At 32.3% G+C, this 12,727-nt stretch overlaps 2 protein-coding genes and 1 long non-coding RNA gene across 5 annotated transcripts; all 3 read left to right on the plus strand.

Annotated features, from left to right (window-relative positions):
- Nucleotides 1-3,777: 3,777 nt before the first annotated feature.
- LOC122602863 (protein-tyrosine-phosphatase MKP1-like) lies at nt 3,778-7,396 on the plus strand. Of its 2 annotated transcripts, none has more exons than XM_043775470.1 (3): nt 3,778-3,966; nt 4,196-6,072; nt 6,870-7,396. In XM_043775470.1, the coding sequence occupies exon 2, from the start codon at nt 4,317-4,319 to the stop codon at nt 6,015-6,017; it is 1,701 nt and encodes a 566-aa protein (XP_043631405.1). In that variant the 5' UTR covers nt 3,778-3,966; nt 4,196-4,316; the 3' UTR covers nt 6,018-6,072; nt 6,870-7,396. The 2 variants fall into 2 exon arrangements, with proteins under 2 accessions (XP_043631405.1, XP_043631404.1); XM_043775469.1 differs by having other exon boundaries at nt 4,211-6,072.
- Nucleotides 7,397-8,132: 736 nt separating this feature from the next.
- LOC122604885 lies at nt 8,133-8,927 on the plus strand. The gene is made up of 2 exons (XM_043777746.1): nt 8,133-8,753; nt 8,862-8,927. The coding sequence occupies exons 1-2, from the start codon at nt 8,133-8,135 to the stop codon at nt 8,925-8,927; spliced, it is 687 nt and encodes a 228-aa protein (XP_043633681.1).
- A 1,797-nt stretch (nt 8,928-10,724) lies between these two features.
- On the plus strand, nt 10,725-12,347 carry LOC122602872. 2 transcript variants are annotated; one of them, XR_006324411.1, is made up of 3 exons: nt 10,725-10,935; nt 11,384-11,488; nt 12,010-12,347. It is a non-coding gene; the product is annotated as an uncharacterized LOC122602872 (long non-coding RNA). The 2 variants fall into 2 exon arrangements; XR_006324412.1 differs by having other exon boundaries at nt 10,725-10,872.
- The last annotated feature ends 380 nt before the right edge of the window (nt 12,348-12,727 follow it).

Consider the following 12,727-nt stretch of genomic DNA (forward strand, 5'->3'; position numbering starts at 1 on the left):
ATCATTTAATAACTTCATATAATAAATTCTTCTTAATATGGACCTATCATATTACTCAAATCTACAAATTAAAAAAGGGGTACAAAGTCATAAAATAATTACTTTCTATAATTTAAACAACCAAAAGTGTATTCTAACATTATTGGGATTCCATGATTATTATTTTCCAAAAGTATAACTTGGAGAACTTCAAAAATCTCTAATGTAATAACAGTATCCGTGACAGTTAATAGTTTATCATGCACTGTTTGAAATTTTTTTTCTTTTTAATTTAAAGTCTCTACCACATATATATATCACAGTAAGTAGATGTGTAAATAACTGTCACTTATACAAGAACGATAAAATATAAACACTTCTAAATTCTAAAATATACATGGTCCAAATATCATTTTGATCAATTAAATGTATTTAGTATTTTTTGTAATAAAATAAACGAGTTAATGTTTATGGCTCATATTGCATTCTAATGTAATAAAGTTCATGACAACTTTGGCCCGCTAAATGAATATTAGAGTATACAAAAATTTAGCAAAAATGAATTATTTAACTGATGAAAGGATATGAATTATCCGAAGAAATTATTGTTGACACATATATCAACATTGATACGATAATTAAGCATATAACATAATATAAAATGATATGAGAAATTATTGATAATGGCATAGACGTAGATACATCAAGTAAAAGTAATATAATTTGGGTTTCTCACTCTGTCATAAGGCTAAATGTATTCTTTTGTCAAGTAGAATAGGAATTCAATAGTAGATTGATCTGTTTTTCAGGTTTCATGTTTAAGTTTCATCAATAGTATAATTACCTATTTATATCTATAGCAACTTATATTATTCAGCCGACATTTAATCAACTAATGACTATACGAAAGGATCAATACCAGGATCAATATCATTCATGAGCAGCAAAAACCCATTAAAATTAAATTGTATATACTTTATAAAAGGTTATAAATAAAATATAAAGAAGTATCTTGAATAATAGTAATTATGTGAGCACACATGCACTAATTATCAACTCATCACAGATCTAATTTTTCATGTATCATGTAATAGATAGTATTATACGACGAAGAAATTAATATATACTAAAAAGTTGGTCTATTACCTTTCATGTGATTGTGCAATCACATATTCAAGAACAATGACTACAACTTTTATCCCATCCATTTAGAGTTTTATATATATAACCGATCCGTCAATACGTATCCTTGAGGAAACAAATACATATCTGACCAGTATTTATTTGATTTTTTTTTATAGATTTTTTCCAAAGTTTGATGATCGATGAATTGATGTATTCACGGATCCAATTACGACAGCTTTCGTGCTGATAACGTGTTGTGAAACAACGACCTAATAGCAAAGTAATATACAATAACAATAGTAAAAATAATAGAGAGAATGAAAGAAGAGATTTTCATTGATCTATATCTACTCATTACAAATAAGATCACCATATATATAGTGATATAATAGTCTATGTAATAAGTACACTCATAATGGTAGAATACATAAGGAAAGGAGTTAGAAAGGTGGATAGCCACATAATAATGGATTTATAACATCATATTCATAATGTTTTTAATTTTTATATAACATAAAGTTGAATTCACCTCTAAGAATTAAAACAAAAAAAGTTGGATAACCACAATTTTTTTATTAACATAATCGCACTTCAGATGACAATAAAATTGGATATCTTTCTATGTCACTTATTCTTTATAACATTAGTTACCTTTGATTGTTTCGATAATCTCATATTTTGTTAGAATAAACGGTTTAGTATCTGTGAATGTAAATAACTATGAACAAATGTCTATAGTGTGAAAAAACTAAAATTGTGTTCATAGTATGAAATAATTTTCAAATTTTGTCTATTATATGTATTTGGGTATATGTGGCAACTATATAAGTTGTCACTTGTAAGTTTTTTTTTGTCGGATACATACAATAAACAAGATTTGAAAGTTATTGCATACAATAAACACAACTTTAGTTTTTTTCACACTATAGACATTCGTCCATAGTTAGTTACATTAACAAATATTAATCCATAAGTTTTAACTGACTTGGTATTTCTTAAAGATTAATAATATAAAAATGTTAAAATCAATTAATAGTTAAATAGAGTGGATTATTGTGCTACATGCCAACAATTTTAAGATATTAAAAGGTTTTTTAAAAACATGTATTTTATTTTTTAACTATTATTAATTAATTAATTATTAATAGTTTATTTAGTTTTGGTTAAAATAAAATGTAAAAATAAAAAATGGGATAAAGATGAGGTTATGATAGGTAGGAGTGTTATTGGGTATGTCTTGGAAAGAAAAAAGCTGACGTGTTAATCAAGATCAGTGAAAAACGAACATGAACATCAAGCCCTTAACTTCTATCATATATAAAGACTTTAACCGCTTGGTCAAACTAATTTAACTCATACATTTAATTAAACTTGTGAATTGTATTGATATTAAAAAAAATATGTACAAATAAACCAATCAAACACTTGGACATACCCAAATCCCAAACTACCTAAAATACATGCAACAACTAAAATCCAAGCTACTGCAATACTACACTTACAACACATTATGACCAGAAACAAACCAAAAATCCAGAACCAAAATCAAACTAGATACAAACTCGAAGCATGCTAGAAAATGGCTAAGTAGTTTCATCTTTAACAACTCACTATTCCAATTCGTTAAACTCATTTAACTCATACATTATTCTAACTAAACTCCTAATTTATTATTCGTTAAACTCATGTAACTTTACTACAATGATAAATTCAATCTAGAATACAACATAAAACAAAATATAAACTGATCATAAAAATAGTAGTTACAATACTTTTTATCCAAATAAGAATTTTTTCAATAATTTCAGCAATTTATCTCATTTCAGTGCCATAGTTACATGGAGGCCAAGGGTAATCATGACGACCCACACATTTTATATTACTTTTTTTTAGTACTATCTTTATTATTTACAGATTTAATGTAGTTAATAGCTAACTAACCACCCAACAAAACATATACTTAAAATTTACATATACGCACCAACCTTATATAGCGTTGTTAATATCTAATAAATAGTTCAAACTAAATTCCGTTCCCATTTCATCGAGTGGTCATGATAAAGAAATAGCCATGTATGTATAGTTATAAGATAATGATAATTAACCTATGTTTTATTATACTAGCACGTTACCCGCGCAATGCGGCGGTGGTCGTGACAATGCCGTTATAGTGGGGGCCGAATGTTGGTGGTGGAGACAACGTCGAGTGGTGTGGATAATTGATGTAAATGGTTAATGAAAATATATTAAAAAAATAAAGGATTGGTAGTGTAAATTAATCATTAATGTTATGTGGTAGTGTATGTTGAAATATTTTAAGGGGTGCTAAGTGAAAATATTACATATTTTCAACACTTTTATAAATAAAATGAGCTATTTAGTATAGATGACATTTTTAATTTGAATATGTTGTTATATATAAAAAAAAAAAGAAGAAAAAAAGAGATTGTTAATCGAAGTTCGTTAGGCTTAATAAAGATGCGTACAAAAATTGTATTTTTTTAATATCAAAAAGTTACCCTTATATTATATCGTAAGCATACAACTTAACGAAAACTTTTGATATTGTTTACCAAAACATGAAATACTTTTGGTCATTTAATACAAAAGTTTCAATAGGCAGTGCATTTCCACATGATATTTTCCCCTTTCCTTAATTAGTCCTTTAAAACGTTTCACATGACTTCACCTTCCCAAATTAATACACACTCGCACTCAAACACACACTTAGTCAAAACTTCAAACGTTATATTGCTTTGTAGTCAGTCAGTTGTCGTATCAAACAATCTAGGAATTCATTCAAGTTTCGTTTTCCACTAATATGTTGTTCGTTTTCTTGATATCTCCGTCAACTGCAAATCGGTAAGCCTTCTATTAAAGATTTGATTTTTATGTTAAATAAACCCTAAAAATTCATTAATTATTATAGCTTTTCTTGAATTTTATGTATTTTTTAGATCTATATTGTATGTATATATTTGTTTTTCATTTGTGGGTGTGATTTAAAAATTACAAGTATATATTTCATGTTATTATTATAATAAAGTTTGTTACTTTGATTGATGTACTATTGTGTTTCTTGATTATTTAGTGTCTGGACTTACAGGTGAAATTCCAAAGGAAGTGTTAGATTTTGGAATGTGTAGTTAGCTTATGTAAAATATAGAATACCCAAGTTTGGATTTTGATTTTAGGTTGGATAATTTAGGGGAATGTTAGGAAAGGAAGATGGTAGTGATGACGGTAATGAAGGTACCAGTGGCGATGGTGGGGTAAACCGGAAAATGTATTGGCGGTCGGCTTCTTGGACGTCCTCACGGATGTCTTTGCCACCGCTAGTTCCGGATAATGAGAAAGATTGTTTAGATCCTAATGGTGGGAATAGTAGGCGGTTTCCTGCTCCGTTAACGCCCAGATCGAATAGTAAAGGTAGGTCGCTTTTGCCACCTCTTTCGATTGCTAGAAGGAGCTTAGATGAGTGGCCAAAAGCGGGCTCAGATGATGTTGGTGAGTGGCCGCTTCCTAGTACACCTAGTGGTGAAAGGTTGAAGCTTGATTTGTCGACAATACAAAGAATCCCTGATAAGAATGCAACCCTTTGTAAACGAGAAAGAATTGCATTGTTTGATAAGAAATGCTCGAAGGTTGCTGATCATATTTTCCTTGGTGGTGATGCGGTGGCAAAAGATAAGAATATTCTTAAACAACATGGGATCACACATATTCTTAACTGTGTTGGTTTTGTCTGCCCTGAGTATTTTAAGGAGAACTTTGTTTATCGAACTTTATGGTTACAAGATAGCCCTTCAGAAGATATCACAAGCATATTGTATGACGTTTTTGATTATTTCGAAGATGTTAGAGAACAAAATGGGGTGGTTTTTGTTCATTGTTGTCAAGGGGTGTCCCGTTCTACTTCATTAGTTATTGCCTATAGGATGTGGAGAGAAGGCCAAAGCTTTGATGATGCCTTTCAATACGTCAAGAAAGCTCGGGGAATCGCTGACCCAAATATGGGTTTCGCGTGCCAACTGTTACAATGTCAAAAAAGGGTACATGCCTTTCCTCTAAGCCCAAGTTCCTTACTTAGATTATACAGACTCGCACCCCACTCCCCTTATGATCCATTACATCTTGTTCCAAAAATGTTGAACTCACCATGTCCAACTGCATTGGATTCTAGAGGTGCATTTATTATCCATGTACCTTCAGCTATCTACTTATGGGTTGGTCAGCAATGTGAATCTCTAATGGAACGAGATGCAAGAGGAGCTGTTTGCCAGATTGTGAGATATGAAAAGGTTAATGGACCTATAGTTGTGGTTAAAGAAGGCGAAGAGCCGTCTTACTTTTGGGATTGCTTTTCAAATTTTCTACCTTTAATGGACGTTGTTGAGTCATCTAAACTTTTACCAGGTAAAAGAATGGTTGATTCATATAATGTCGACTTTGAGATCTTTCAAAAAGCAATTGTGGGTGGATTTGTGCCGCCTTTTGCATCATCTGAAACCGAGCAAGAAACACACCTTCCTGCTAGGGAAAGTACTTGGAGTGTGTTGAGGCGAAAGTTTGCATTCGGAAATATGAAGGAATTTGTTTTGGCTTCTAAGTTATCAAACTTATCACTTTCAACCAAACTATCCCCTCATTCTATATCTAAAAGTTCAGAATTCATTGATGTTAATTTTACGTCTGACCCGTGTTCTCGATCAATATGTTCACCATCAAAAACATCTACAGTTTCTATTGCTGAACACAGAGAGGGTTCTTCCAAATGTTTAAATCTGCTGACGGTGAATGATGATTCTCGGGACTGTGAACAAGTAAGTGTTGATACGAATGACATTCAGAAGGCCCCAAATCAACAGGCCGTGCCTCAAGATTCTCCATGTCTAAAAGATTCAGATGATTGAATTTATTAGCGATATTCTTGATCACATGGACCTGTTAAAGGACACTCATATCAAGGTACAAATTGTTCTAGATGTGAATCACTTAATGTTATTTGAGTTCCAATGAAGATAATGCAAAATGGTCACTTGGTTTTTGTACTTATCTAGTATTCGATATTTTGTGAGCTATAAAAATGGTTTAGGACAAAATGGTCTCTTTAGTTGTGTCCTTTAAGGAGAGTGATTACGATTGATTCTAGAAGATTATGAATGGATCCATTTGTGGCTTATATATCTAGCAAATGAGTGAAGAAAGCCTAGAAAGAAACGGAGGGTAGCGCTGAACAGGAAGCTGCTAAAGTGTATATGAATGCATAAAACCTCTTAAATCATTTTAATTTAAAAAGGTAGGCCATTATTGGAATCATTATGATTTTTGTAATCATGTGACATTCTAAAAAGGCTTAGGACAAATAGTGAACCAGGTCAACCCAACCTGAGCAGCCCTTTTTTTATTCCTAAATGGCCCAATTAGCGGTTACCCAACTTGCCCGTTTTCTCACCTTTATTGGATTCCTTGCATCTTTGGACAAATTAACGGGGTCTTTAGTGAACGGAATAACTAGGTGTGTTTGCATTTTCAAAGTGATTACTGCTATTTGAAAATTGATAATCAACATATTTCAAGGCTAAATAATTGAAACACTTAAACCTGAAGTTGGCGATAATCCCTTAACTCTTTAAGATGCATACTTGAACACCATTCAAGAGTTTTTGACCAGTATTTTCCACTTTGATGCAGGATGGACATGTTAATGTTGATCTCTCATATATAATATCTAACAACCTGTATTTACTCATTTAATCTTCTAGGTTGTGGCAACTGGCAAGACAAAGAATATTCTGAATTACTTGGAACTGCTGGGTTTTCTCGGTCATAAAGCTGATCAGAAGTCCCACCGGCACCATCTTTCATACTTATTAGTTATGTGCTTTTGACGATAGTCTAGTGAATGATGCTGGAGAAAACATGAAGATGGCGAGGACATGCCCTTTTTTACAGTTGATCGCAACAGTTTTCTACTTGGAAATATCTGAAGAATATCATGACCATTCCTTTTAGCAAGATTTCAAGCCGTAGCTCCTTGTTTGCCCATTGTTATAGTGCAGACTTGCAGTTTATTCGTTTTGGTGCACAAGATTCATATGTTTTTGTTATTATTGAAAGGTATTTTAGACATTGGATTCATAGCCAGGATTTTTTTTTCTTTGTAGAATTTTCTACTTCCAGGCTCCAGTTGGCTTTTGTATCTTAACCATAGTAAATGGGTCCCATCGATGGAATTCAATGTATATAGATTGTAAGAAGAGTTCGAAAATCTAAATCAGGTTTAACAGAGTATCGCTGCCAATCTAGTCTTTATCCTTACCGGATGATGATTCATAAGTAATTGTATAAGTGGCAAATGGCATGAGTTTAGGTAGTAAAACACATTAACTTTTAGAACGTGTCAAATATCGGTTGGCCTCAAAAAAATTTTATGATCTTTTATTTTATTTTTTTGCATTTGATGACTGATTATAACTACTATCAATCCTATTACGATTTAATATTCTTAAGGAAAACAATATAAGAGGTCTTAAACATTTGTACATGTAGATGCTTTACGAAACTGTTTGATTTTTTCTTTTTTCAAATTTTTTTGAAGTTTCACTTGTTTGATCCGTTAAGAACAAAATGTAACAAAAACTAACTTTGTATAAGGGGAATGATATTGCTACAACAACATTTAGCCATCTACAATACTATAAATGTAGATTAGATTGCTGCAGATGACAACCTTGTGAAGAATTTTAGGAAATCATTATGTTAAAAATGCATCCATCCTGCAAGACTAATATACAGCAAAAAAAAATCGTATTTGACTTTTGAGATTACATAGATGTAAAAGTTACCATCATATCAATTTATGGCTTGACACACAGTTACATTTATGATTTATGTTACTGGAATCCCAAAAATCTCATAAGTTAAGAGCCTTAAATTTTGACCATTAGAACGATTGCTTTTGGTATTCCTTAACCAAGTTTATAAATAAGACCCAATCTGTACATGTTTTCTTCAACCAAACAAGAATGGCAGCCTCTTCTCCGGATTCAACAAAAGTAAGTTTGAAGCTTCTGATAGACACAAAATCCAAGAAAGTTCTATTTGCCGAAGCCAGCAAAGAATTTGTGGATTTCTTGTTTTACATTCTTTCCTTGCCAGTTGGTACCGTGATTAAGCTTCTTAGTAGGGATTCGATGGTGGGTTCACTAGGAAACCTCTACCACAGCATTGACAAATTAAACCATACATATATGCAACCAAATCAAAGCAAAGATGTAGTTTTGAATCCCAAGATCACAGACTTTGGGGCTCCCGTCCCACTTTTATTGGCTAACGATGGCGTTTTGATGGCTAGGAAGTTCTACACGTGCCGTAGTCATAACTATGTAGCTGATGATAAGACTGCAGTGTGTCCTTCATGCAACAATTACATGAACACGGATATCCCCTATGTTGCTGGGGGTGGTGAAGTTAAGGAGGCGACAGAAAGCGGGGGATTCGTGAAAGGGGTGGTGACTTATATGGTTATGGATGATCTGGTGGTGGAGCCCATGTCCACCATATCTAGTATCACCTTGTTGAACAAATTCAATGTTAAAGAAGTTGGTGCTCTCGAGGAAAAGATGGTTTCTTTGGAGATGGAAGAGGTATGCCATGTTCTAATTAACAACTGCGTTATTAGAATGATCCGTTATTTTAGTAATCTTATAATTATCATCATGAAAGAGTAATTGCTCATTGTATGATACTTGCAGGGTTTGATGTTGCTTAAGGCCTCCTTCGAGACCAAGAATGTGCTTACTAGGGTGTTTCTGTCTTAAGGATGCTGTGCTGCGCTCCTCTGAATAAAGACTATGATGGATTTTTGGTTTGTTTTTAAAAGTCACTATGTTGATGTTAAATCTTTGAAATGTTTTGGTTCTTTCTTGAGTAATGTTATTGATTCCATGTTTATTTAATGTGATCGTCTGGTCAATTTCAGTTTTATATTTAAATGTTGATCTATCTGTTACGAATGTGTTGGGCGTATGAGTTGCTCCTTTGAACTTTCTTTGCAATAATCGATAGTCGTCGTTGCAAGATCATTTCACGGTACATTTTGGTTAGAAATAAGTCACAGTTCATCATATGAATCTGAAACAACATACGAAAAATGAGACTTACAATTTTACACATACACAATATATTATTTCAATTTAGACATTAATCGATATATAGCCTTTACAAGATCGTTCGGCTTTTGTTCTTTCATATACTTAAATAAACAAATATGAAAACAAATTATAGTTAAATGAACGGACATGAACGAAGTCCTCTTTCGTAAATTTATGTTCATGAATATTCAATTATATGTTCGTTCTTTCGTTTATGTTTGTCAACATCTGTTTTATGTTCGTAAACATTTGTTTGTATATGTTCACTTATAATGTAAATGTAATCTTCATGTATATGATAGAAACATTTTAATTAAAAGCTAATCTATACATTAAACACAAAAAGTTAGATTTTAATACTTCTTAAACACAAACTTAAATATTTTCATTTTGATATCAGCCGTTATCCGCCGCCACCACTCGCCATCACCGCCGATATATTATGCGGGTACCCGTCTAGTTATCTATATATTAAACAAGAAAATAATTTTTTTTTTATTATTATTAATTTTTTTTGATATTGACCTCAATGTTTAATAATAGAATCATAATTAAGAATGTTCATGAAATCATATTTTGTAATATAGAATTCTAATACTTTTAATTATAAAGGGTTACAGGTGGAACTTTCTATTTTTATATACCATTTAGGTACCCAGAACAAACACCATACAAAACTCATGCCTAGGAATGGCAATGGGTCGGGTAGTGTCAAACTAAACCCGAACCCGATAAGGAATATGCGACCTGATACCCATCGGGTATCTTATCGGGGACCCCGTTGGGGTAAAATAATACCCCAAAACCCAACCCGATAAGTTACTTTTCAATAATAATTACTAAAATCTTGTTTAATTTGAGAAATCACACTACATGCTCTTGATGTTTTGAGAAATGGATATGCAAGTGTGGAATTTAAATACAAATTAGTTGATATAAGCGTAAAACATTGTAATTACAAAGGTGAAATATACATTCAAAACTAATCACTTATAAGTATATGTATAGTTATTGATATCGGGTCGGGTCGGGGTGGACATGCCCTACTCCCTGCCCCGTACGGGTTCGGGTATCGGGTATTCTCATCGGTTATCGGGTTTTCCCGTCGGGTCGGGTTTTTTTTGCCATCCCTACTCATGCCTAGTGAAGCAGTATCTTCTAGCCTCATGTACTGTTTTGACATGTAACCTTTATTTGTGGGTTTATGTGATCACATAATGGCGATAATATGGGGGTTTCACTTAGGTGGTAATACTTTTAGATAAATGTTTTTCCTTTCATGTTCGTTCGTCTGTGTTCATGAAAATGGACATTCTTTTATGAACACAAACAAACGAACATGAACAAACTAATTCTTTTAATGAACGAACATAAATACAAAACTCATGCCTTCGTTCGCAAGCCTAGTATACCGAAATATGTGAAATTATATACGAGTATATACTTGGGTTGGGCTGATACATAGGTTACTTGTAAACAAAAGGTCTTCTGGATCATGTTTACAACTCCTAAAAGCCTAAAACCCCTCGTCCCTCCCAGAATTCCCAACCTAACTCAGTAACGCTACTCCCCTTCATAACGCTACCCTCTTTCTCGCCCTAATATACAACTGGTCTTTCATCTATATCTATCTATTATATATAGAATCTCTATCCAGTTCTAAACCTGTATGGCTGTATGTATTTGTGGAATCACTTCAGTCTTAATACATAATTTTCACGTTCCAAAATAATTGTGCTTGAATTATTACGTATTATTTACTGATTTCAACTGTGTATAGTATGTGCAACAGAATCTTTTATGGCTGTTTGTAAGCGACAAATTGAACTAGTATAATGAAGAGTTAATTATTTTTAATGTTATAATGCCATTTAAATGTTGTGTTTTGAATGCTCATTCTTTATTCGTCTTTCTTAATAGGCATAGACTCAAATTTTCCCAAGTAGTTGAGATATGATTTTATATATGTATTATAATTTTCTCTCTTTTATATCACCATTTTTAGATTTTTTTTTCCCAGTGTATATGTATTTCAGTATTTTTATACTGAGTTTTTTTCTTTTTGTCAGTTGCTGGTTTTGGCTATATTAATTTATTGATTTCGTTCATTTTTATATATATAGATATCAGATAATGTAATGATGATGCATGAAGAATGTTTGAAAGGTAACTTTGTTACTATTGAACGATTAAGGAAATCGATTCCGGCCTCTAATCTTCGCATGCAGGTATTACCTCAATTTCACTTCATCATTCCTTTTTTGGCTCGCTCAACATATTTAAACGAAGAGTTACAATTTAAAGTTAACCTAATAATTTCCATTTTCTTATGCACCCTCATGTCATGTAAAGGACATAGTCTATATTGGTGTTTGTATTTACTAAAAGGCGGCTTAAAGCTGCCAAAACTTTATTTCTAGTACATATACAACTCCGTTATCGTTTTTATTCATTGCTGTAGATAATTGCTGTTATATTATTGTGTTTGTAATCAAGTACATTTTTTTATACTAGTAAAGGATTATAACAGTGTGCTGTGTGCATACTAGAATACTGAGCGTCTCAAACCAATTTAACGTGCCTGCTATAGTATGTCTTGGTTTGGTACTTATATGCATTATTGTGCCTGCTAGAGTATGTTACAAAGTACACACATTGTGATTGGTATCTACAATGATGAGATTGATTAGAGTCATTGCATCATGCCAAATCTAATGCTCGAGCTCATTTGTGCTCATGTAATTGTTAGGTTGTGAATGGTGGTGAAGATTTAACATCAAGTTCAGAGGATGAGTCAATAGAGATGGCAGAACTTGATATATGATGATGGAGAAAACATGAAGGTGGCGGGGCCATGCCCCATTTTACAGTTGGTGCACAAGATTCATATCTTTTTGTTATTATTGAAAGGTATTTTAGACACTGGATTCATAGCCAGATATATTTTCTTTGTAGAGTTTTCTACTGCCAGGCTCCAGTTGGCTTTTGTCTGTTAACCATAGCGAATTTGTCCAATTGATAAAATTCATTGTATATAGTTTGTGTAAGAGTGGTTTCAAAATGTCAATAAGTGATGAGTTTAACATAGTATTGTTGGCAACGTAGTTTTTATCCCTACCACCTGAGCTAAGCTAATAAAATGGATAGGGAAAATAAAACAAGTATTAAAGTAAACAATAGGTTTCTTTTTACTAAAAATCACCCTTATATATATTTATTTATTATTATTTTTTTCATTTGTAAATAGTTATTTGATATTAGAATATCATTAAGGCTGAGGCTAATGAACAGTAGATTTTTTGCTACAAATATGAATTATATATTTGGTAAATGAGATAATAAACAAAGAACTGATTTAGTTCAACTGGACTTGGGCTCCCCTTATGGTGTAAAGGGCGTGGGTTCGAGTCCCCCTACCACCATTCTTTAATTTTTTTTCCAATGTTTTTAAATATTACATTTTCAAC

This window comes from Erigeron canadensis, chromosome 6 (assembly GCF_010389155.1).
Source record: "Erigeron canadensis isolate Cc75 chromosome 6, C_canadensis_v1, whole genome shotgun sequence".
NCBI classification, from domain to species: Eukaryota; Viridiplantae; Streptophyta; class Magnoliopsida; order Asterales; family Asteraceae; genus Erigeron; species Erigeron canadensis.

Bases quoted from the DNA above. Each gene is read 5' to 3' on its own strand.
- LOC122602863 (XM_043775470.1), top strand. From the start codon at position 4,317: ATGTTAGGAAAGGAAGATGGTAGTGATGACGGTAATGAAGGTACCAGT.
- LOC122604885 (XM_043777746.1), top strand. From the start codon at position 8,133: ATGGCAGCCTCTTCTCCGGATTCAACAAAAGTAAGTTTGAAGCTTCTG. The intron at 8,754-8,861 runs GTATGCCATGTT...TGATACTTGCAG, and splicing joins TTTCTTTGGAGATGGAAGAG to GGTTTGATGTTGCTTAAGGC.